The following is a 23814-nucleotide window of genomic DNA, read 5'->3' as shown; positions in this document are numbered from 1 at the left end:
TTATTTGCATTTGAAGAATTGCAGTGGATCATCTAATAAAAATAAACCTACACCAACTCCAAAGTAATAGTTTATCAAGTCTTATTTTTTTGTCAATTATTATTAAACATGATGTTAAAAAGTTAATCTATTTTTATTTTGTTTAGACATGAAGATATTAGTTACATTTGTTCTGTGTGCAACAGACTATTTTCACGAAAAGTTGCACTGAGTAATCACCAAAAAGTGCATAAGTAGTGTAAAATCTGAACTTTCTGACAACAAAGTTGAAGATGATACTTTAATAATGAAAAATGCAAATGATAAAAATCACACACCTGAGTAGGAACATTTATGCATAACTTTGATTTCATTTGATTTTATTGTACTTTTATTATACTTCATTTTGTATCAGATAAATAATTATAATGTATAACCTATTTATTTATTTTTTTGATAATTTCTGACAGGGTTTTATACTTAATAATTTAAAGTATTTTACTAAGTACAGTTTTGAATTTTTAAATAAATGGGTCTAAATAATAAAATTCAGTATTATATGTTTTGTATAATATGATTTCGCTTAGACTAGATGGTCGCCTTCTCTACCATATGACAGTTTTAGACAAAATGTCTTAAATGTATAGAGTCCCCCTACATTTGAAGGTCTAACATGCGACTAACATCTCCCAACAAGGTTATGTAGCTTTCATACTAGGATACTAATGTATTTTATTTTGCACAATCAATTGCCGCATTTCTGAATAGAGGGACGCTCACAATTAATCGCCAAGTGAGTAGTCACTCAAGAGGATGCTACGAAGACATTTGTTATCTCCACCAAAAGTAAGATTTATGTAATAATTGTTCTTGAACTACGATTCTATTTGGTTATATTATTGGTGATTATTTGAGATGATATTGTCTATGTTTGGGTTAATAGAGTTTGCAAGGCTTAGACATGAGATTCCTAACTTTAGTTGGTAACCTCCTATTGAGAAACGCTGTTGTACAATACTCTACTTAAAAAAAAAATAGTACATTATGTTATATTAATTACCACAGTGCATAATAATCAAAAGGCAATTATATTTAGGTATTTATAATGAACAAATCTACAATTAAAAAGATCTGGGTACAATTAATGAATGTGTTTAAATGAGTACATTTAATTGCATTAAATATATGTATACAATTTTCACTCAATAAGAATATATTACGGGTATGTTCAGTGGAGCCAATTGTCTTCTTGAAGAATGAAAAATAATTGAATTGATTTTTATAACTGCACACAACCATCTAAAAAATAATAATTTGAACCACAAATAAGTACAGAATCTTAATTTTAGTATGGAACATTATTCACTTACCATAGTAAAGAAATCATTTTCTTATTTTTTTGCCAGTTTTTAATTCAGTATAATCTTCGAGTATTCCCTGTTAAATATATTACAAATTATTTTTGCTTTACCATATATTGTGTTCACAGATAGATATTATATTTTTGAGATCATACATTCTATCACAAACACATTATAATATAAATGATTAAGTGCTCACAAGTATTTTTAATTTATATAAATGAGTATAAATAGATAGATTTAAACACTAGCTATAAATGTGCACTAACACATGACTTATAAGTTCATACTTTTATATCCTAAAAAACTTTAAAATATGATTTATTTTTATTCATTAAATATAGAAATATTCCACCTAAATGCACTTAAAATGTTATTAGCTTTCACAAAATGCAGCAACAAGTAAGTACATGCTGTTGTCTCCTTATTGATGCTATTTTTTTGCAATATTCTAATAATCTCAATGTGTATATTTATTTTACTCCTGAACAAACAGGATTATGATTCATCCATAAGTATCTACTTCTTACTATTCCACTCACGCACAGGTTCAAAATGATCAATAAAAAAAAAAGTTTTCATTCAAAAATTAGTTTTTATCATTGAGAATGTATTGTTATTTTTCTGAAAAAATCATCATTTAATAACATTTCCAAATAAACAGCTGATTATAATATTACCTATTCCAAAAAATGTTTTTATAAACAAAATAATAAATAAACTTTAATGATCATGTACCTATGCACATTTCCTACCCCTACATAGCTGCATAAACAAAAAAATATACTTAAAACTTAAAAAAAAATCTAGTAATATGTACATCAACATTTTGTGGGTAATGTAATCTATGTCACTAATTAAAATTCGTTTAAACTTTGCAGAATATGATATAGTTATTTCTATAATTTTTGTTATATCACCTTTTCTTCTGAGCTCCGTAGTAAATTCAGAATTAAAAGGCAGATCGAATGAACAGTGAATTCTATTGTCCAGTCACTAGTAAGAATTGATAAACATATACGCCCATTTCTTTCCACTTGAGGATGAACTGGGATGTTTTCGCCTACAAATGAAACCTTAAAAATACATAAGTACATAAATTAAATACTATAATATATTTATAAACAAACATGTTTAGTTGGGCTCATTATCTTCTTGCAATATAAATTAAAATAAAAAATAAAAAAAATAAATTGTTTACTATAGGCGGCTCAATAGGATATAAATAGTTGTATTTGAACTGCAACTTAAACTTTTCTCCATCACATAAAGTACCTTCAGTACCTTGCACATTTACATAGAAACTAAAAAGTAAAATTAAACATTAGATAGCCATAAAATATTTTTGAAATTCTATGTACAAATTATTAAATTAACATTTGTTTTTGCAAAACCAACTGAATTTGATAAAAAAAAATACCAAAAAATAATCTATCACTAAGTAGTTGTACTTAAAATAATGTTACTATTCAATTAATGATAGTTACGTTTAAAAAATTGTAATTAAAAGTTTATTTTTTCTTCAAAACTTATTATTCGATGAAATAACCGAGAAATAACTTTCATTAATTGGAATTTGGAATATATCTTTATCATGTCAGGCATTGTCTGCATATAACGATAAGAATAAGATATACTAGCCTCTAAAATATTAGATTGTTAATTAAATTAAGAGGACGTGATACCCGCATGTGTTGTCTCCATCTTACAAGTGCGTAACATAGCAAATTGTACACTCAGAAGAACACGTGTAGCTCCGTTAATTTAAAAATTAAATTGAATTGACCTCTTATAAAATCTAAAGGTAAGATTATTATCTAGGCAACCTCATAGGCATTTTATTATATTTTTATTTTAAAGCGAGTTATAAGTATTTTAAGATGTATAAAAATTTACAATTTTAAAATACTTATAACTCGCGTTAAAGTTAAAATATAATAAAAAACCTATGAGGTTGACTAGATAATAATCTTACCTTTAGATTTTATAAGAGGTCAATTCGCACTAATTTTTAAACTAACGGAGCTACACGTATCCTGCTGAGCGTAAAATTTATTATGTTACGCACTTGTAAGACAGAGACAACACATGCAGGTATCACGTCCTCTTCAATAGTTTGTATAGGTACCTAATACTAAATGTTTAGAATTGTAGAGGATTTATAACCCAATTTCAGTTGCAGAATTAGTAATATACTAATATATAAACTGATATTAGATCTGCATAATAGCCATAATATCTAAATAAAATGTATATTATAGGTAATATTACAAAAAATATAATTGAAACCAATTCATTTTAAAATTAAAAGGTATTTAGGTATCTACGAAAACTTGAAAATTTAATAGGTAGTATTATCACAGGACACAGATGACATAAAATATAAACATTTATGTTATATTATAATATACATTATCATATATTGATTAAACGCACAACTGCGCAAGCAATGATTTTTTTACTAACACTTTGAAATGTCGTTCGTCTTGCAGGGGACCATCTAGAGACATTCTTGGTGGCGTTCTCTGATTAAAGATTGCTAATTCATTTAGAAGTCTTCTCTGTGGAAAAACGAAGAACGATATTAATTTTGTTAGACAATAATTAGGTAATAAAGATATAATTTTAACAATGTAGGTACTTTAAATGTTCCAGTTAGAGGTGGAATCGGGATTTCACGTGACATCTTGCAATAATTTCTGACGAAAAAATAGTTAATTGATTGTATCTTTTAGTATTAATTATCGTGTTGTTCGATCAACAAGAACTTAGAAATCGATATGGACTATAGAATACGTAACAATGTAATGTTATCATTAAACAACCCCGAAACGACTACGGTCTCGGAAGATAAGATTTTATAATGTCGGATTGTGCCTACGTGTCGTGCGAGGGCGTGGTAACTATATGGTCATGGCTGGTAACCAATATGGTTTGGCAGTTGAGCTGTTGTCAGTTCTTGGAAACAACACTCAACCCTCCACGTAGTCAATTTTAATTTCGTGGTGGAATTGTTGACGTTGTACCTAACTATAAAGGGCGCTAGGCAAGTTGATATTTTATCAAGCAGATAGCGTGCATTTTACCTATTTACTCGGAAAAGAAGTGTATTGTATTTGCGAGCCGGCTTCCCGTCACCGATCCACCATATCGTATCCAGTACTCTATCCATTCGGCTAATTCGAATAATCCCCAAAATAATTGCATTCTAAAAATTGAAGTAAGTGTTTTTTAACTCGTGAAAAAACTAGTCGTCCGCAAAAATTTAAAATCGGTCCTCAAAATCTGCGCAATAGCGTATACCTACCAATGTGACAAAACTAAAAAATCACCATTGTACCTACATGCTGACGAGATGGAGCCGATAATGTCGATACTGAAAATATCATCGTACCACTCACCAAATTACTCTTGAACTTTATTTCTCTAAATCTCTCTTTGTCCGGTCATATTTAATAATATTGCCTGATGCATTAATTATACAAACGTTTCGAAACTCGATATAAATCATAGCAGAAGGCAGGGGCGAATGCAGAAAAAAATTATGGGGTGGGAGGGGGTGAACAAATAAAAAAATTCATAAATGTCATACTATTCACGCTGTTCTACATTATTTACTACACTAATTTCGGGGGGGGGTACACCCCCCACCCCTGCGTTTGCCACTGGAAGCTGGTTATGTTTTTGGGAGTGAACGCCTTACGTTTACGTATTTATTTGCTAAATTCACATACTTAATATGTGACGTCCCATGTCCGTACATGGTACATGTATATTATGCAGAGTTTTAAAAACAAAAAATGTTTTTCTGGTGATCGTAGCATAATATATTATAATAATATGTAAACAAATAATATAATATTGTTCATTGATAAACATATAATAGGTATTAGGTACCTATCGATTAGGTAACCGATTACCGATTAGGTAACCTAACTTCGTAATTCTTCAATTGGTGAAAATAGATGAAAACAATTAACTACCTAGAATATTTTTGATTTTTATTTCTTACAATTTCATACGTTTTTGTGAAAAAAATCGCCTTGGGAGTAGTGAAACCCCTACTTCATAGTGTCTCAACAGTTGATCACAGTTTTCGTGAATACATTTAGAAAACGTCACTAAGAATATTTCCAGTCTTTCGTGGTCTGTGTTTTTCCGTCCATCCGTCGTATATACTACTATGTTTAGTTATTAGTTATTACGATAATATAATAACTATATTATTATAAATATAAATACACCTATATGTCATACATACATATGTTTATAAATTAAGTAGTTTAATGTAGTCCACATCGACTTTTTGGTACACACATGACACATGTACCTATCTACTATATACAATATATATGTCGACATGTCGTAGGTGTGTGTATACCTACGAACAAAACGCAATGATATTATCATTGTCACATAATATACATTTAAACACCGCATTTTGTTTTTATTTAAATTTAATTTATTTATTATAGGACTCAAATTTAATCATAGTGATTAATTACTAATTAGTAGAGTAGTAATATTGTAGGTAGAAATCCACACATACCTATACATCGAAGTATAGATTAATATAAAGAAGTAGAGGTGTATAATAATGAATAAAAATACAATTGTTGTACATTGATATTTTATAATTTTATATTCCTACACTATTAAATTTTCAAAATAATTTATTTCTTTAGCTATAAGAAAATTTCGATTTTTGATGGTTTTCTAAAAAATTATTTTGATAAAAATATGTTCTAGGTTAAAATAATTGAAAATTGAATGCAAGGCTCTTCATGAATTTTTGTTAATAGAAATTAAAAAAAAAGTTGAGTGTAAATCCGTAGTAAGTTTTTATGAGCTTCCAAACTTATAATTTTGACTAAATTCGTTAAAAATTATGAATAATTGCAAATTATTTGAAGTATGCATAAATTATTGTTTATTTTTATCTAAGATTTGAAAATTTATTATGAGATTTCCAATTAGTTTTCTTTAAACCTTAAACAAAAAAAGTTTATTGTAAAGTCTAATTCATTTTTTACGAGTGGTTGAAATTAAAAATTGTACAACATTGGATTCACTCGATTTCGCATGTAGTGATCTTTTATTTTGCTGTCATTAAAAAACGAATAACTGTACATAATTGAAATTGACACCATATGTTTATTTTATAAATTTTATTCATACACTTGACAACATTTTAAATTTTTTTAGTTTTTTTTTTTTTATATATGTCAATAAAATTATATCTATTGGGTCAAAAACTAATGCAAGGTTTCTGATATATTTTCGCAATATCAGTTGAAAAATATTAAAAATAAATAGATATGATTTTGTTTTATAAACATTTAAAGTTCAGATCAAATTGAAAATGTACAAATTCTTTTGTAGTTAAATATTTATAAGCTGTTCAACTTTTATAGCTAAGGATCAAAAATATAAAACAAATCTTTAAGATTTGTTGGTTGCAGAATTATCTTTTTATGTGAAACTTAGTTTTTAGGTTTCAATCCTTGGCTATACAAGTTGAACATTTTATAAATTTTGAACTACAAAATAATTTTTACATTTTGAATTTAATAAATGTTGTCTAAATTTAATATTTAATTGCTTCAACAGCTATTTTAACAATTTATCACGGCCCTTCTATTAAATTGTCATGATTTGGATGCAAAATAAATTGACATTTATAGAAAAATAACTAAAAAAATTGAAAATTGAACACTCCCGTAAACAGCTCAAAACGAGTCAGTTTATGTCGAAATGATAAAGTAAACATATGGTGTACATTTCAAGTATCTACTGTTTTTGTCTTTGAATTACAACAAAATAAGAAAATCGTTCCATGTGAAATCGAGGGAATATCCAATGTAGTAAAAATTGCAACTTCAAGCACTCATAAAAATTTAATTTGACTTTGCAGTAGACATTTTTTTTTTTTGATAAAGGTAGACAGATTTATAAGGACTCTTGTATTCAATGTTTAAAGTCTTAGGTTTAAAAAGAAAAATTTTCATGAATTTCTAATTTAAAATAATTTGCATATTTTCGTGATTTTTACGTACTTTATCAAAATCCGAACTTCAGAGTTCGGACGCTCACAAAAAATGATTATGAATTTAAGCTCAGCTTTTTTAACATTTTTACGTACAACACATTATAAGGAACCTTGTATTACATTTTCAATTTTTTCGACACAGCAAAATTATTTTTATCGATATTAATTATAAAAAAAACTAATAAAAATCGAAAATCGAAAATTTTATTTACCTATAAATAGTTTAACATGAATCATAATGTTCTGAATATTGAATTGTGTACCTATAGAATTTGCTAATACAAATATTGAGTACAAATCGTATGTATGCAGTGTAATTATTTTAGAGTTACAGCAAAATCCGAAAATTATTTAGTCGAGAACCGATTTTGAGTATAAATTCCGTCTTACCGAAATTGCTTTTTGTTTTTTTCCTGGGTTTTTGAAAATTACTGTGAGTTTTAAATTTTGACTTTTTAGATTTTGACTTCCCGAATCCACCAACTAGATTTACTTTCCTACCGGAAAAAGTAGTAAAGTTTAAAATCTAAGTATTTTTATGACCATGTAGCTTATTCTGTGAACAGACACAAAAAGACAACATCACGTCACGTCAATACGTCATTGTAAAATCAATACATTCATTACATACATTCAAAATGGTAGAAAGTAGGAAACCGCTCTGCTGTACAGTGGAGTGAACCTCGTCCTTGAAGTCACTATAATGGATGTGTTAAATTTGAATTTAATGATAAAATATGATTCCATACAATATACAAATAATATTTCTGAGTGGAGAAGACCTGTCAGCTTATCATCATATATTAATATAAGTATGTGGTAATCGGAATAAAAATCCACGGGAATATAATCCTCAGAAAAATCTCCCGACCAAGAACCTTGAAAAAAAATTCCTAGACTACGACATTTTTCTCACAAACGAATGCAAATTATTAAAAAAATATTTTTATTAGCGAGATGACTAATTACCACCATTATTAATATTTAATAACAAACATAAAATGTATATATACTAATTATATTTTGTTTTGTACTGCGATATTATGTATAATTCTGTTAAATTAAATTTCTAAAATAATTTTTTTTACTTTTTCTACAACATTTTGACGCTAATAATATGTACGCTAATTATGTACGACATACCACATAAAATCTTCAAATGTTACTTATTGTCGTGTACTGTGTAATACACGACAATAGGTAACAGTAGTACAGATATGTGCACCTTTGATAATCTATATTATCTATAGATTCTATAATATAAGGTAATTGTTTTTAACTATTAGACGTATATCGATCATTCCAAATATTTGTACATTATTATGGTATGTTTTTAACTGTGAGTACCTATACATTTATATAATTTAATATAATTGTATTATTATTATTATTATTATTGTTTGTGTTATTTGACGTATACGAAATATTTTTATATGCTATATTTTTAACTTTAGCATTATGTTATAGTGCATTTGTCAATACATTCATCAACTGTTGTCTAATTATTATTTTTATTTTGTAATATTTTAACCTAGGTACAACTTGAAAAATCACTGTCTAATAATATTATATTTACGTTATCGTCAAAATATTATAGGAAACGTATTATTTTCAATTTTCAATCCTTAGTTATACAAATTGTGCATTTTCTACATTTTAAGTCTCCTCTATAAGTATATATTTGTAATTAAATATTAATAATGTTTTTAATTATACTAATTAGAGTTTAAAAAAATCTTTGTTCAATAATTTGCATGAGTTTGTGAGAAAAATTGTATAGTCTGAGGATTTTTTTTCGGGGTTCTTGTTGGGGGTTTTCCTGGAGATTTTCTTTCCTAGCGATTTTTATTTCGCAATTCAAATATATTAATGTGAATAATTATAGCTATTCATTTTATTATTATAATAATACGCATTCGCATAGGTGGATATAGTGGGGGGGGGGGGGGCTTAGTGGGCTAAGCCCCACAATAGTCCGTCAAGCTTAAAGTCCAAGTTTATTGTCAGGACTCATAAGTTCAAGCATTGGCATGTTTTTCTTGCAACACAGAAAAACATGCTAACTGAGATACACATTCGTTTCATAACAATAGTAATACAATTTAATATATAAAATTTAATAGTGCATGTTTTTGAATATTTTGGGTATAAAAGTCATTTTCTGGCATATACTAGATTTTTAGAGTTACTAGCGCATATTTTTTTATAAATGCATATGTTTAAACAAATGAATATTTGAATTTTTTTTTGTTTCTTATTTACTTTTCAATTTACAAAATTGTAGTATTTGTTTCGACTTTATTACTCTCGTACGACCTCAGGTTGTATAATATACTAGGTACAGATTTAATAATAATAATAATATAATAACAACATAATGATGACAAAAAAGTGTTTAGCTGTACAGTTAGGTTTTGGGTTTTATAAAATGTGTAAAAATTTAAAAAAAATTAAATTCGGATAAAAATAGATATATTGTATTAATTTAAAATTTGCCAATGATTTTTTTGTTCTATGCATATTTTAGATGCATAATTTAAAAATGTTAATGCCTATAAATGAATATTTCTGAATTTTGAGTGCATATTTTGCCAGCTAGTGTTTATTACACGAATACATGCTAAATTATACATTTTTCAGTGCATTAACTTACGAAGGCAAAGCCCACCACGATTAAAATTCTTTTGAAAAATACTAGTATCACCAATATTATCAATGGATTTCTTCCACCTATGGACATTCGGTATAACCTGTTTAAGCAATAGTACAGCATGAAATAAAAATATAATAATATAACATCATAACATTGAAAAATATAAATGTTTTGAAAATGACACTCAGAGTATAAAATACAATAACATACCGAAATGTTTCAAAGTTCTACGAAATTAAAACATTTGTTGAATTACAACAGAATAACTATAAAACTCGTTATTATTTGTTTAAATATCCAACTTCAATTCGAGTTAACATAAAGTATCCAAACAGAAGGGCGCTCTACCTTTCACAAGTAGCCACTGCTCCGCCGATGGAAACACATTTGGAAACATGGATATTTGTACACACGAACATAGCCACGAATTGGAAGCGTTTCATACGGTGACGATGGTTACTTTCACCGCCGGACACGGCTCGTAATACTCGGGTCGCCGAGGGTCGAGTGATGGCAGGTGTGAAAGGACTTTTTGTATTTCCAGTTTTCACGATATCCTACACAGTCCCTCTACTCACCCCGCAATGCATGCCCAAACGATAATACAGGTGAAACGGGCGAGGCGCATTCCCCTTAGCAAAAAAAGTAGTTTTATTTATAATTTTATTGTAAGACGTTCGCTTTTTGAACACTTGCTTTTAACATATTATTATAATACAAGCATACCGGAAGTCATGTTGATAGAATATGAACGTTCCGGCCTGTGAAACCAATAGAAAAAGAAAAACATACAATGTGCTTTTATAACAGCTATTATTATATATATTATATTATAGGCTAGGTATAGCTATATTAATAAAACATAATATTTGTGTGTTACCACAGCCAAACCGAACGACGTGCAATAAGATAGAATGTAACACATCATTGTGTGTTTAAAATATAGGAGTACCTAAATTATACTTTAACTATTTCAGGTACCCATACCCACTAATGATATTATTAAATTGCAACGAAAAAAGCTAAAATTTTTCTTCTTCGTTAAATATATAATTTCGTCCAAATTTGAACTTAAAGTGTCTACAAAAGAAAATTGTAATTTGATGTTTTTTAGATTTTTTTATTACAGTATATGGAATGTTTGTGACTTGTGAGGAACCTCATTTTAAATTGCCCAACCTAAGCTATAAAAATTAATCATACTATTATATTATTCATTTTTAACTGCAAGGTAGTTTGCATATTTTGGTAATTTTGTCTAAAATCGGTCTTAACAAACAAAATCATGCTCATAATATATAATATTAAGTTATTAATAACTAATAATTCAAATGACTTTCATAAAAATTCATTGGGAAACTTGTGTTTGTTCGATACCAAGCTTATATTGACATATCTAGAAAAAAAACACTAAGAAATAATGTATAGCACTCTAATGTGTAGGTACTAGTCCAGTACTTCAAAGAACCCTAATATTATATTCGTATTTCCAGTAGCCAAGAAAACCGATTGAAGAGGGTCACTGTAACGAATGAAGTTAAATTTCAATTCAACGATATAATAACAATTTTATATTCATAGTTTTTTAGCTGATACGACACTTATTTGTTATATACTTGTATCCCACATACAAACGGCGGTAGATTATAAATTATAATTGATACAGATGATAATTAAATCTCTCATGATACATACAATACATCAACCATCGAAATATTATAATATCAACAAATATGCAGGAGCCTATTATTTTATTATATTTATACATTTTTTAGTAATTATGTGTACAAAAAATAGTTATTAATAACGTACATTTTTTAATGATGAGGTATACTCTAGACTTCTACCAGTACATCAGAGAGGTTAGACTATACTTATTTTTTTACTTTGTAGTTTTTCACATTTAAAAAGATAGTTAATAGTTAAGCGGACTTATACATTATTTTGTATTTTTAAACAGCCTCTAACAAAAGTGTTAGTAAACAATATACAGAAATACTTTTTCTTTTTTCGTTCTACAGTAGTTGTACTTTGTATCTTTAGCGTGTAATGTATACAATACTTGTACATATTATATATTTTGTTATATCTACCTTAATGGGCGCATGTAAGTTCACAAGTCACTACTCACAAAAGTAGATTTTTTTAGCGTAAGCTCTGCCGGTGAAAAAAAATCAAGTAAAATTGAGTTCGTGTAAACTGCGTCAGTGAAGAAAATCAAGTCGCATTATAAAATGAATATATTATAGATTTTAGGTATTATGTCCATGGTTATAATAATACTATAAATTCCCAATAAAATGTACAACAATTAATAAACATAATACCTAATTGTCTGAACAAATCATATAAATTGGTATGTGTATTATCATTATAAATAATTCTAATAATCATAAAATATGTACCTAGCCACATAGGTATGTTATGTTATAATTAGGGCCCGGAATGGTATGCATTTGCATATTTCTATCTATTTATCTAAAAAGTAGCTAGGTAAGATGCAAATTTGAATCTTAACCTAATGTGTTGATATGCAAAATTAAATTTGGCATATTTTTGCATATTTGGACCATTTTAAATTATTGTGCATATTTTAGCAATTTTCTGAAATATAATGCATACATAGAAAGAAAATAGTATGAATTATACTATTATTATGTGCAAGACTTACGTCAATTCAGTGTATCATGAAGTATAATTTGATATGGGCTATAATAAGGTTTAAAATAACGAGTGAAATAAGAAATAAATCTTCCGTTAGCTGATTTCATAAAAAATGGTTGAAAATACCTATTGAAGAAGTATCTTGTGCAATTGGTGTTGCAACATACAATAAATTTAAAAATGTTACTGAAAAAAATGACGGATTTCGACAGTTATCAAATAAATCCAAAATTATAACTGAAGAAAATACCTCAACGAACAATATACCAGAAGATCTTTCAAGCAGTGACTTAGTATACTTTAAGTATGCCCCGATATCTTCAACGGATGTAGAACGAAGTTTTTCTCGATTCAAGAACATATTTACTGAAAACCGACGTGAATTTTTTTTGAGAATCTAGCCAAGTCTTTAGTAGTTAATTGTAACTCTCCAGGTAAATAAAAAAATATCTTAAAAATAATGCATTTGTTTAAATTGATTTTCGTTCATGACTTTTTGTTTAGATGATTGAATCGAGTAAACGTTCAAATTACAACTCAATGCAGTTCAATACAACGTACAAAAATATTGTAAATACATTTTAGAATACATTTTTCTATTTAGTATAGATTATTTAATCAATTATATACATTTTAAAACTAAATAAATGTATTAAACTTTCATTTTTGTTTGCATATTTTCGCATATTTTTGCACATTTAAAGTGCATATTTTAATGATATTCAGTGCACAAATGCATGCATATTTCGTACATTTTCTGTGCATACAATTCCGGGCCCTTGTTATAATTATATGTTAAACTGTGGACCAAAATGATGCGATGCAAATTGTAGATAGTCTGACTTCTAAGTCTAATATAAATCCATTATCGTAACTATTTATAGCGTTCTCTAACAATATCATTTTGAATTTTTGAGCTTATTTAGTCGAGATAAATAATTAAGTTCTACATAAGCACTGGTGAGGTTTCCATGTATCCATTGACCATTACAGTTAAGAAAATGAAAAGGGCGGAGTTTACATTAGACCTTTTCATTACCTTTTTGTCTAACTGATATTCCGACAAAGTTCACAATCAGTAATCACCCACCATAATATCTATCATAACTCGTATAATATAATCATATTTAAATAGGTAAGGACATTATTGCCAGCCTGTTTTATACATCGTATAAGCCAGTACAAGTTTGTTTTCAAATTTATTATTTTTTCGCAGTTTAAAGGCAAGCTTGCATTTAAAAATTGAATTAATTATTTCTAAGAAAAAATACGCACAGGTTGCGTGTATGGGATTTTTGTTCAATTTCCACAAAGAATGCTCTTATTTTATTCGTTGGGGGTGTTCAAGAACCAGCTCTACGAAGTGTTCATGTTTTTTAAAAAATAATAAAAATATAATTAAAATATAATATAATATATATTATTAATGTAATTGAGATACAATTCACATAACATTTATTTCTGTGAATAATGATCATGTGCATCAAAGGAATGAAAATCGTATTCCCTGTGACAAAATAAAAACTTACTATTAGCTTTAAGTCATAACACGAAAAACAGTAAAGTTGTGATGTAAATATTATATTTTAAATTGCATTACTATAATGATTATAATAAGTACTATTGTATTTATTATTTTAGACTTTTTTAATTTATTTATTTTTTCCTAGTACACGGAGTAGGGCATTATTCTAATTAAATTTGATTTAAATGATTATTTAGATAGCATTTCATTCGTGGGATTTTTCCACAATAATTATTCGAATTAAAAAAAAATGTTTTAAATTAATTTGAAAACATTGTTATTCAAATAAATTCATTCAAATTATTCGAACACATATGTATTCGAATAATTGTCTAGATACAATTTAGTACAACTTTGCTAGTGTGGCACCTTTATCGTCGGGACTGTTTTTCCGCGAATCATACTTGTTGAATCCTTCAAACTATAATATATCGTTTGTAATTATTGTTATACATACGCAATTACAGTGATTATCAATATTAAATACAAAAAAGTCGACTGACTTACAGAATAAATTATTATTATTATTATTATTATTATTATTCGATGAACCGGCGTCTACTGAACAGCTATTTCTTTGTCCGTATACGTACTGCAGCGTTACAAGGACGGAGGGGTGTATAATACCGTACACTGGCGACGGACTCACCCAGGAGACAGGGCTACTAAAATTCACCCCACCTGCGTTTGGAATGTGGCCGGGGTGTGTGTCCGCGCAGCTGTTTACCGAATCAGTCGTCTTTTCGGAGCCAGTGAAACCCGTTCAGTCGCCACAACATTAGTCCATCTTACACATTATTATCATACAAGTCACAGTTGTTGTATATTTCATACGATGTCGGGAGAAAATAGAAATGTTGTAAGTAATCACATTTATAATATGTTATTGATTTACTTTAAATGTATTGTCATTACAATAGTTATTACTTATTGCAACTGTTGTGAAGCCTTTTATAATTGTATTCACTAGACATTTTTATCTTAACGCAGGGCGGATTAACTTTGCCCAGTCCACCACCGGATTCGAAATACCGCATAACCGAATTTCGTGCTGGGTTAGTTCCCGAAAAAATAACCAATAGAAAAATTATGAATGGTAAATATTACTTCCTCATGAAATGGAAGGATATAGACGAACCATCTTATATCAAGGCCACTACGGCGAATTTAAAATGCCCGAGTCTTATAAGCGATTTTTTCGAACGCCACATTCAATGGGAGTAGCCGAGTAAGTAAAATTAAACTTTATTTTATATGATAAAATTACAATATAAATTTTAATTTCATATTCTAAAGCAGAATATTTTTCTAAGAATTCCGATACACAAAAATTCAATTTAGGAAGAGTAGTTTATGAGTTGTAACATATAAGTTTTAAAAATGTTTATGAAAATATTCTGTTTTGGAATATGAAATTAAAACTTGTGCTATCATTCAAAAAAGTAAAAAATTTAAAAACAGTTTGAGATAAAAAATATTAATAAATATATAAATATATATATTTATATTAGTAGTTTTGTTTTTTAATGACTAGACATCATGTAAAATAATTTTTTCAGAAACATTAACTATACTTTTTGAACTAATTGAGTGTTTGATGATAAAATAATCGTCTAAATAAAATATTTGGTTGGTACCAGCGTAATAACAGTCGTTGCCAGATAAATGTATTCGGCGGCGGAGTCGCAATAACGAAAACCCAGGGGTTCTCCGTGCTATTGAACGTTATTGCCGAAAATGAGTAACCTAACAGAGAATGAACAAATATCCATCTGTGTTAATATATTCTATAATTTCCATATCACATTAACCTATTGATATTGTCATGGAGAGCCGAGTGATTTATTTTTAAACGTTTATAATAAAAAAAATTCTTGAGGCGACTGAGGCACGGTCGAAACACACCGCGACTAGTTTGGGCTTCACTTACCGATCAATTTATCTGGCAACGACTGTAAGTACTAATTATTAAAAAAAAATAGTATATTATAGGTACTGTGATAATGCTTGACCTACCAGTATTTACTTTATATATACTTATTATTATACTTAACCTTGTGGGTATCTATTAAAATTTATTTTTATGCGTAGCACTTACACTAATGGAATCTGCATGGACATTTGTAAATAATACACCTAGGTACTTCAAATTTGTTGGTACACACAAATATGAGAATTTGTAGTGGTCGAAGTGGATCAAAATTAGTGGAGCGATGCATCCATCGTATCCTCATCCCCACTACGACCACTGATAATATGTTTCATGTTCATTTCACTGTCAAAATGTACCTATTTTGAATTTCTTGACGCAAAAACAATAGCTATATTTTTTGCACATGCTATAATTACCTAGATTGATTTTTAGAACAGTTAGACTTTTTAAATTCAGGCTTGAAAATTATATAAGTACATAAACTATTACTGTCGCAACGATTCGTTCCCATAAACGTATGGTTATAATATAATAATATGTATATTATCGTCTAAAATGAAATTAGGAAAAATAATTAGTAACTCGTGAATGCGTATGTAAAATGTGTTACACTGAATTTCTACTGTAATAGTGCGAGTCTTGTAATGCTATGCATCAAAATTGAAAACACTGTTATCGGCTTTTTCCCATAGCGGGTTACAGAAAGGTCAATTTTAAACTCGGGCCGGAAATATCATGCTGTTCAGTTCAAATAATATCTATTATAATAACGTTCCCAGATGTTTTTCCTCGTCTTTTTAAAATATACACAGATACAAGTACACACAGTTCAATTCATTCGATATTAAATTCGGCCGTAGAAAATGTACAAGATACATAAAATACTAAGATATTATTATATAGTTGTATAATGTTAATATTATAAACTAATATTTTGATAGAAAAAACTCAAAATCTAGAAAAAAAACTATTATAAATCTCTTTAAATATTGATTTAAAAATATAAATACAACGAAATATATTATCCATTTATCCGTGTACAGAATTATTAAATGAATTATATATTTTATTTATCGATTTGTATACATATAATATATATGTATATATTATATACATTTATATTTATTTACCTATATTTTAATGAATTTAAAGTTAAATAAACAACAAAGCAATTTCTGTTGCACGACAATACGAATAGTTTCTCTCCCGCAGAGATACGCGCCAGAACACGAGTAATACTAATGTTTCTTAAAAATTAAACTTGTAGGTATGCATAAAATCTCAACATTCCAACCCAGTTCACGTATTATTATGTACAACTGACCTTTTTAATACCAGTCATTACCGGTCCCAGTTTACTATCGCCCGACATTCGTACTCACTACTTATAATATCATTACGAGTAATGAGTATAATGTACTATACCGGTGCCAAATAATAATAATTTATCCATTATCTATAAATTGTATTAATTATACTACCCGCCAGGGGCTAATATTGTTCGATTGGCAACCCTCGTTAAACCGAGGATCATATCGTAATGTGTAGGTAATGTAAGTAATATTATTTAGGTATACCTATCTAGGAAGTGCCTGTATATAATATGAATTACTCCTATAATAATAAGATAATTTCAACTTTTATATTGTAAAACTTTAACTTTTTGTTATTATAGGCTAATAATCTGTGTAATAAAATGCCTTTATGTCAATAAAAAAAAAAAATATGAATTAAATTTGGTGAGTAAGTTCAACCGATAGTCTTAGGTGCCTCTTTAGTTTTATTATTCCCGTTAGGTGTATAAGATAGATAGAACTTAAATTTTTTTTTTTTTAATTTTTATGAAAAATATTTTAAAATAATATTAATATTTTGCAGGTAATGGCTGTTATGGAGACTCCACTACATTCCGCTCTCCCCATCTATAATAAAAAAAAAAAAAAATCACTGTCTATATTTATGATGTACCAAAATAATATACTTATATTTTGACAGTTGTAAAATGTTTTAAGTGTATTTTTCAAATCCTGACAAAAACCTCTTCTCATTAGGCATTTGTACAACAAATTATTTACCAATGCGTCACGTTGAATAATTTTTTAATTAACTTATTTACTAACCCAACCTGCACCATTTACATAATGTAACAATATCGGTGAGTTGTTTTAAATTTTCATTATTGTATATTTGAGGTTTTTTACAACACTTTTTAAATGAGGCTTACAATTTGAATTTCTGAGCTCTTTCATTATTATTGCGTTTACCTTGGCGCAATTATTACGCATTTATTTGAAAAGATAGCGGTTCAAAGTTCAAAAATCATTCAACGACATTTAATTTTAAATGAAAATTAAATAGAATTAATAAATATAATATATTTCCGCCGATTATACTGAAAAGGACTGGACATTTTATTTTTGTTTTAAATTATGAATACATAATATGCTATTTTTTAGACCAAACATCGCGCTTGCCACACTGGTTAATGGTTACATATAGACCGTATTATAAGGCACGAAACTTGATGACCTAAAAATCTTAAATACATTTTTTTTTGAAATTCATCAAATTGCATAAATATGTTTAAAAATGATCTGAAAAATAACTTATTAACTTATAAAGGAAGTTAAATTAGTTAGGTACTTGGAAATTAAAATTTTTTTCAATTTTTGCTTACTCTCTATTGCGGTATACTAGTGTATAGTAGAATAAAAAATAGAAAAAGTGGTAGATATTCTACACGACAGAGATGCAGTGCAAGTATAAGGATGAAGATTGCAATACGAGTAGTATGGTGAAATTCGTATTTGAATATGAGAATATCGTATGTATGGATGGTTGATGACCCGCTAGAATATAGTAGCCGAGAGTGGCTGGAGGCGTCTTTCCGGGAGTAGTTTGTCCAACGATCCCTTGTTACTAGGCCATGTATCTCAACGAAATAATACGTATATTTTATGAAATAAGGCACGAGGGACGATGGCTATGCATACGAGTATATTATTATATTGTAAAAAAACTATTGATGGGTCGACTTTGTATGATCCTTATATATAGAGTGATCTGATCCCTTCTTATAATTGGTGTGTATCGGTTAAACGTAACTTTAAGGTATCACGATGCGTCTATGATTTCATATTCTACGGCAGTGGTACGCAACCTTTTTTGATCCACAACCCTCAAAATTATTTATTCTGGTAATACGACCTCCCCCCCCTCTCCTTTCCTACCAACATTATAAAAGTGTATAAAATATATTAACTTCATGGTCTTGATGTATACAAACATATTATTCATGTAAATTAAATCGCTAATTTTAATATTTCTTTAATTTAATCAATCCAAAACCTTGAAAAAAATACAAAATTAGAGTTATATAAAATCTAAAATTAAAATACTACTGAAACTATATTATAATGGTATAGTCAACATTTTAATATTTTTTAAATTATAAAATTACTAATACATTATTTTAATGAGAAATCTATGACATAGTATACTTAGTATATAGCTCTTTCATTTGATGTAAAATTATTGGCGACCCCCTAATAAAATGTCGTGACCCTCAGGTTGCACACCACTGTTCTACGGTGCAACGTAAGTAGTAGAGCATTTGTGCGGTTCCGTGGTACGCTCGATCGTACTTGGCTGGGGTGATTATGTTACGTGGGCACATTATTAATGTGTCGCATGTGTCGTGTGAGTATAAGGAATGTGTATGTATGTACTATGTATAAATATGTATATTAATTATATGCATGTATCTTAAGCGTATGTATATGTATATTGCGTTACCTCACACATGGCGCAGACCAATATGATGAATTATATCCGTTTTTATTTGAGAATAGTGATTAAAAATTTAACATTGCAGCAGGTAGTCGTTTTGACGTTTTAAAATATTAATTTTACTCTGACGTGAATTTTCATGACAGCCAATATTTGTATTTCATTTCCTGATGCAGAACATTATTTGGATAATATGTTGATGTGTAAGCTCAATAGCTCATCACTCGAATAAATATCAATAATTAAACCAACAGTTAGTAATGAGTTTTAACTAACTTCAAAGATAAGTCAAAATAATACTAGTGAGTTTTTAGAGTAAGTTTTTTGAGGGATTGGGCCGCAGGCCACGTAAATAACGCAGAGGTTTCTGCTCGGGCCTCTTGCAGTGTTAAATACTTCAGAATTCTTGTCCTTCACCTGTTATGTACTATGCGAAATATACAAAGATCATCTTTATAATGGAATAATATTTAAAAAAAATATTATAACGACTCGTGTTGTTATAATATTTAACTAAAAAATACATAAGTACGTTTGTATTATCCAGGCCGATCGTGTTTAGAAGTAAGTATACTATTCCGTTCATCTATATTTAAATGAAATATTAAAATTTGGGTCTGTATTATTTTTATAATAATATAGTGTTATGTATTATGATTTATGAAATGTGTAATGAGTATCATGATGGCACAACTACTAGACCTACGCTTTCGAAACTGAAACAAATAAAAAAATTGTTAACAACCGAAAATTATAGCCAACTTATACCTATCCAAAACAATCTTCAGTCCAGGCTTTTAAAAAAAATGTTTAAATCAATTACGAAATTGAGTGATTATAATTAAGTTTTGTATATATTTTTTTACTTTATCACAAGTATATAGATATCCAAGATGATTCATTAAGCATGATTTTTCTAAACATTTTGACTTATGAGAATCAAAAATCGCACTAGTAGTTGTTGAGTTAGGTACTTGACTTTTTTTTATAAAGATGAAAAGTCCCTGATATTGAACTATTTGAACTTATAAGATACGAATTATGAGGGCTATGGTAATTTGAATATTTTAGTCATTAATATTAATGTATCAGTAAAAATAATTTATAAAAATGTCAAATTTATATAATAAATACTATATCCAATTTTGCATTTATTTAAAATTTTTGTAAGACCATTTTTAAGGACTATTACCATTAGTACAAACATTTTAAGAACTAAGATACTACTGATTCGAATTATGAATTAGGTACCTGATCAAAATTAAAAAAAAATTATCCACTTAATAATTTACAGTAAAAGGGGGAGGGGTCAGAAGTTTGAATCGCTACAGGACACTCGTTAAGTTGTACAAACAATTCAATAATTTTAATATGCGGTCTTTGAGTATAATTAAAAATTTCAAAAATCAGATTTTGAATAAATTCATTATTAAAAAAAATGAGGTTTAGAATGCTTGGTGGGCGATTGTAAACTCTAGTGTTTTATCAAGTAAAAATTATGACGTGTAAGCTCAGTCCAAATTAAAATATTATGCTAAGATCATCTTATATCTACCTAATAATTTTCTTAAAATATTCTTATTTTCATATTATTAATAATATGAAATTCGTCATATAAATTTAAAATTGTGTTATAATGTACGTAAAATATTTCAACGTTGAATTTAATTTGAGTTTTCAGTGCAAAAATATAAGTATAGTGCATTTATGTGAAATTATAAGCGCATAAATTTAAGTAAAAAGTCAAGAGTTCGACATATTTACTCACCGATATTTGTTTATTTTTCTTAATTTTTAAGGTTATTTCTAACAAATCTTTAATTTTTTAGTTTTTGAATTTTGAAAATATTGAAATAGTTGTATTATATGATCGGTTAAAATTATCGGTCTGAGCTTACAAACGACCTATATTACCTAAAATTTCCGAACTGAGTTTACTACAAAAAAGTAAACGTGGGACCAGTTTAAATTTGCCCTGCTTGGTGAATTTTCTGTATTCTAGGAATAATATACAAGTCAAAATTTTTTTTGGTTTGGTATTCATCATGCATAATTATGACATCGATAAATATTTATATTAACGATGATTTCTATACGCCATAACATTTTCAAAATATTTTTATTCTAGTCGACCTAAAAAGAGAACAAGGTCTCATCCTAGACACCACAACTCGATGAGAGACAAACTATGACACACTACAAGATGTCAAAATGAACTAAAAATAAATTTCCATACATGTCTTTTAATCCCAGTTTAAGCCGTCTGTACAATTTAGAGGAGTGGAAAGTAGTTGGACTATGGTTTAGCCCGCGTTGCGTTGCAAACAATTATATCTTTTAGACCTCTTGAAGAACCAAAGTCACGTAGTAGAGATCTAACGAAAATATTCCTGTCCGTGTATACGATACACTTTCCATCACGAACTTCCAATGACCACTTAAGAAACCATTATTATGCACTACCTATAAGCCTGGTACCTACTAAGTGGTACCATTTTGCGTAGGCGTTACTTTAAGTAGGTACTACGTTTGACCTGCAGAGCATGCTCTTAATTTATGCACTTATAGAACATTAATGCTAATATAACTGTAATCGTTTTAAATAAATATCATTGATAAGTACAAACTGAGTCGTAAGACAGCCTACAAATTGAACAGTCCGCTTAATTTAATTTATTAAAATAAAATTGTTTATATATAATATAAGCAAAAAAAATTCGCTTTTATTAGTTTTTTTTAAAATTATTGTCGATGAAAAATGTATTGCTCAGTCAAAAAACACGAAATTTACTACAAGGTACCTCATATTTGTTATTAGTTGAAAGTTAAAAAAAAATGTGGAAGTCCAGAATAATTTGTATTAGCGTCTGAAGTTAGAATTTTGACTACATTCGTCAAAATCACGACAACTTACTAATTATTTTGAGTTAGAAATTCATTAAAAATGTTTATCTGAGATTTGAAATTGAATGCAAGATTTCTCACAAGTTTCCCACCTTTAACGGCTTTAACAACAAAAAATGTACAGGAAAGTCAAATTATTTTTTTGTGATGAGAGTTTAATGTTAGACAATGAATATTCATCTGTCAATTAGGTGACAATAATTCTCATCGAACAACTTTCTTAATTTGTTGTAATTCTAAAACGAACAACTGTAGATACTTATAAGTTTCACCAAACGTTTACTTTATCATTTGTCAATATATTATAAAATATACAAAAATGTATGATTTGTGTTTAGCCATTTATAGACATTTGAATTTTTTTTTTCTACTTATGTCAACAAATAATATATTATAATTTTTACAAGTATAGTCAAAAGCTTGAAAATTTAACACAATGTTCCAGTTATAATAGCTGTTGATAAATATTAAGTACACGTTGGTACTATATTTTAAAGATGAGTATTTAAAGTTCATATTTTGAAAACAATTTAAATATTGTTTTGTAACTCAAAATGTTTTAAAATTTAAATGTTAAATCTGAACACTTAAGAATTGAAAATTTAAAACAAAGTTTCTCGTAAGCAGTTCATACCGTAGCCACAAACACTAATATATATAAACAAAGTTTTGCTATAAATATTTTAAGTTCTAATTTGGAAGAAATAAACAAAGAATAACAATTTAAGTTATTTTTTTGTAATTGAAAAATATTTTTCCTGGATACTCGAAACTTTTAAAGTACGTATATCAAATGTATTGTTTTCGGCAAAAATTAATTTAACCAGCTATATTAATAGTGAAATAATTAACTTTAATGGCAGTGATATCATAAAATATACGTCTTAGTAATATAGGCTGACAGACCATCTCCGTTCAGAATCGTGTTTCGTATACAAATACAATCATTTTACATCA

At 28.1% G+C, this 23814-nt stretch overlaps 1 protein-coding gene and 1 pseudogene across 1 annotated transcript; one reads left to right on the top strand and one right to left on the bottom strand.

Annotated features, from left to right (window-relative positions):
- Positions 1-1068: 1068 nt before the first annotated feature.
- Positions 1069-5143, bottom strand: LOC111029293 (ubiquitin-conjugating enzyme E2 W-like). Its single transcript, XM_022308256.1, has 6 exons — positions 3982-5143; positions 3807-3901; positions 2542-2644; positions 2261-2416; positions 1350-1416; positions 1069-1278 (listed from the first exon to the last, which is right to left on the bottom strand). The coding sequence occupies exons 1-5, from the start codon at positions 4024-4026 to the stop codon at positions 1363-1365; spliced, it is 453 nt and encodes a 150-aa protein (XP_022163948.1). The 5' UTR covers positions 4027-5143; the 3' UTR covers positions 1069-1278; positions 1350-1362.
- A 9610-nt stretch (positions 5144-14753) lies between these two features.
- Positions 14754-15467, top strand: LOC111029297 (annotated as a pseudogene).
- The last annotated feature ends 8347 nt before the right edge of the window (positions 15468-23814 follow it).

The sequence above is a fragment of the Myzus persicae genome, unplaced genomic scaffold (genome assembly GCF_001856785.1).
Source record: "Myzus persicae strain clone G006 unplaced genomic scaffold, MPER_G0061.0, whole genome shotgun sequence".
NCBI lineage: Eukaryota > Metazoa > Arthropoda > Insecta > Hemiptera > Aphididae > Myzus > Myzus persicae.
Note: the sequence above shows the minus strand (reverse complement) of the source record. Positions and strands in the feature narration are given on the sequence as shown.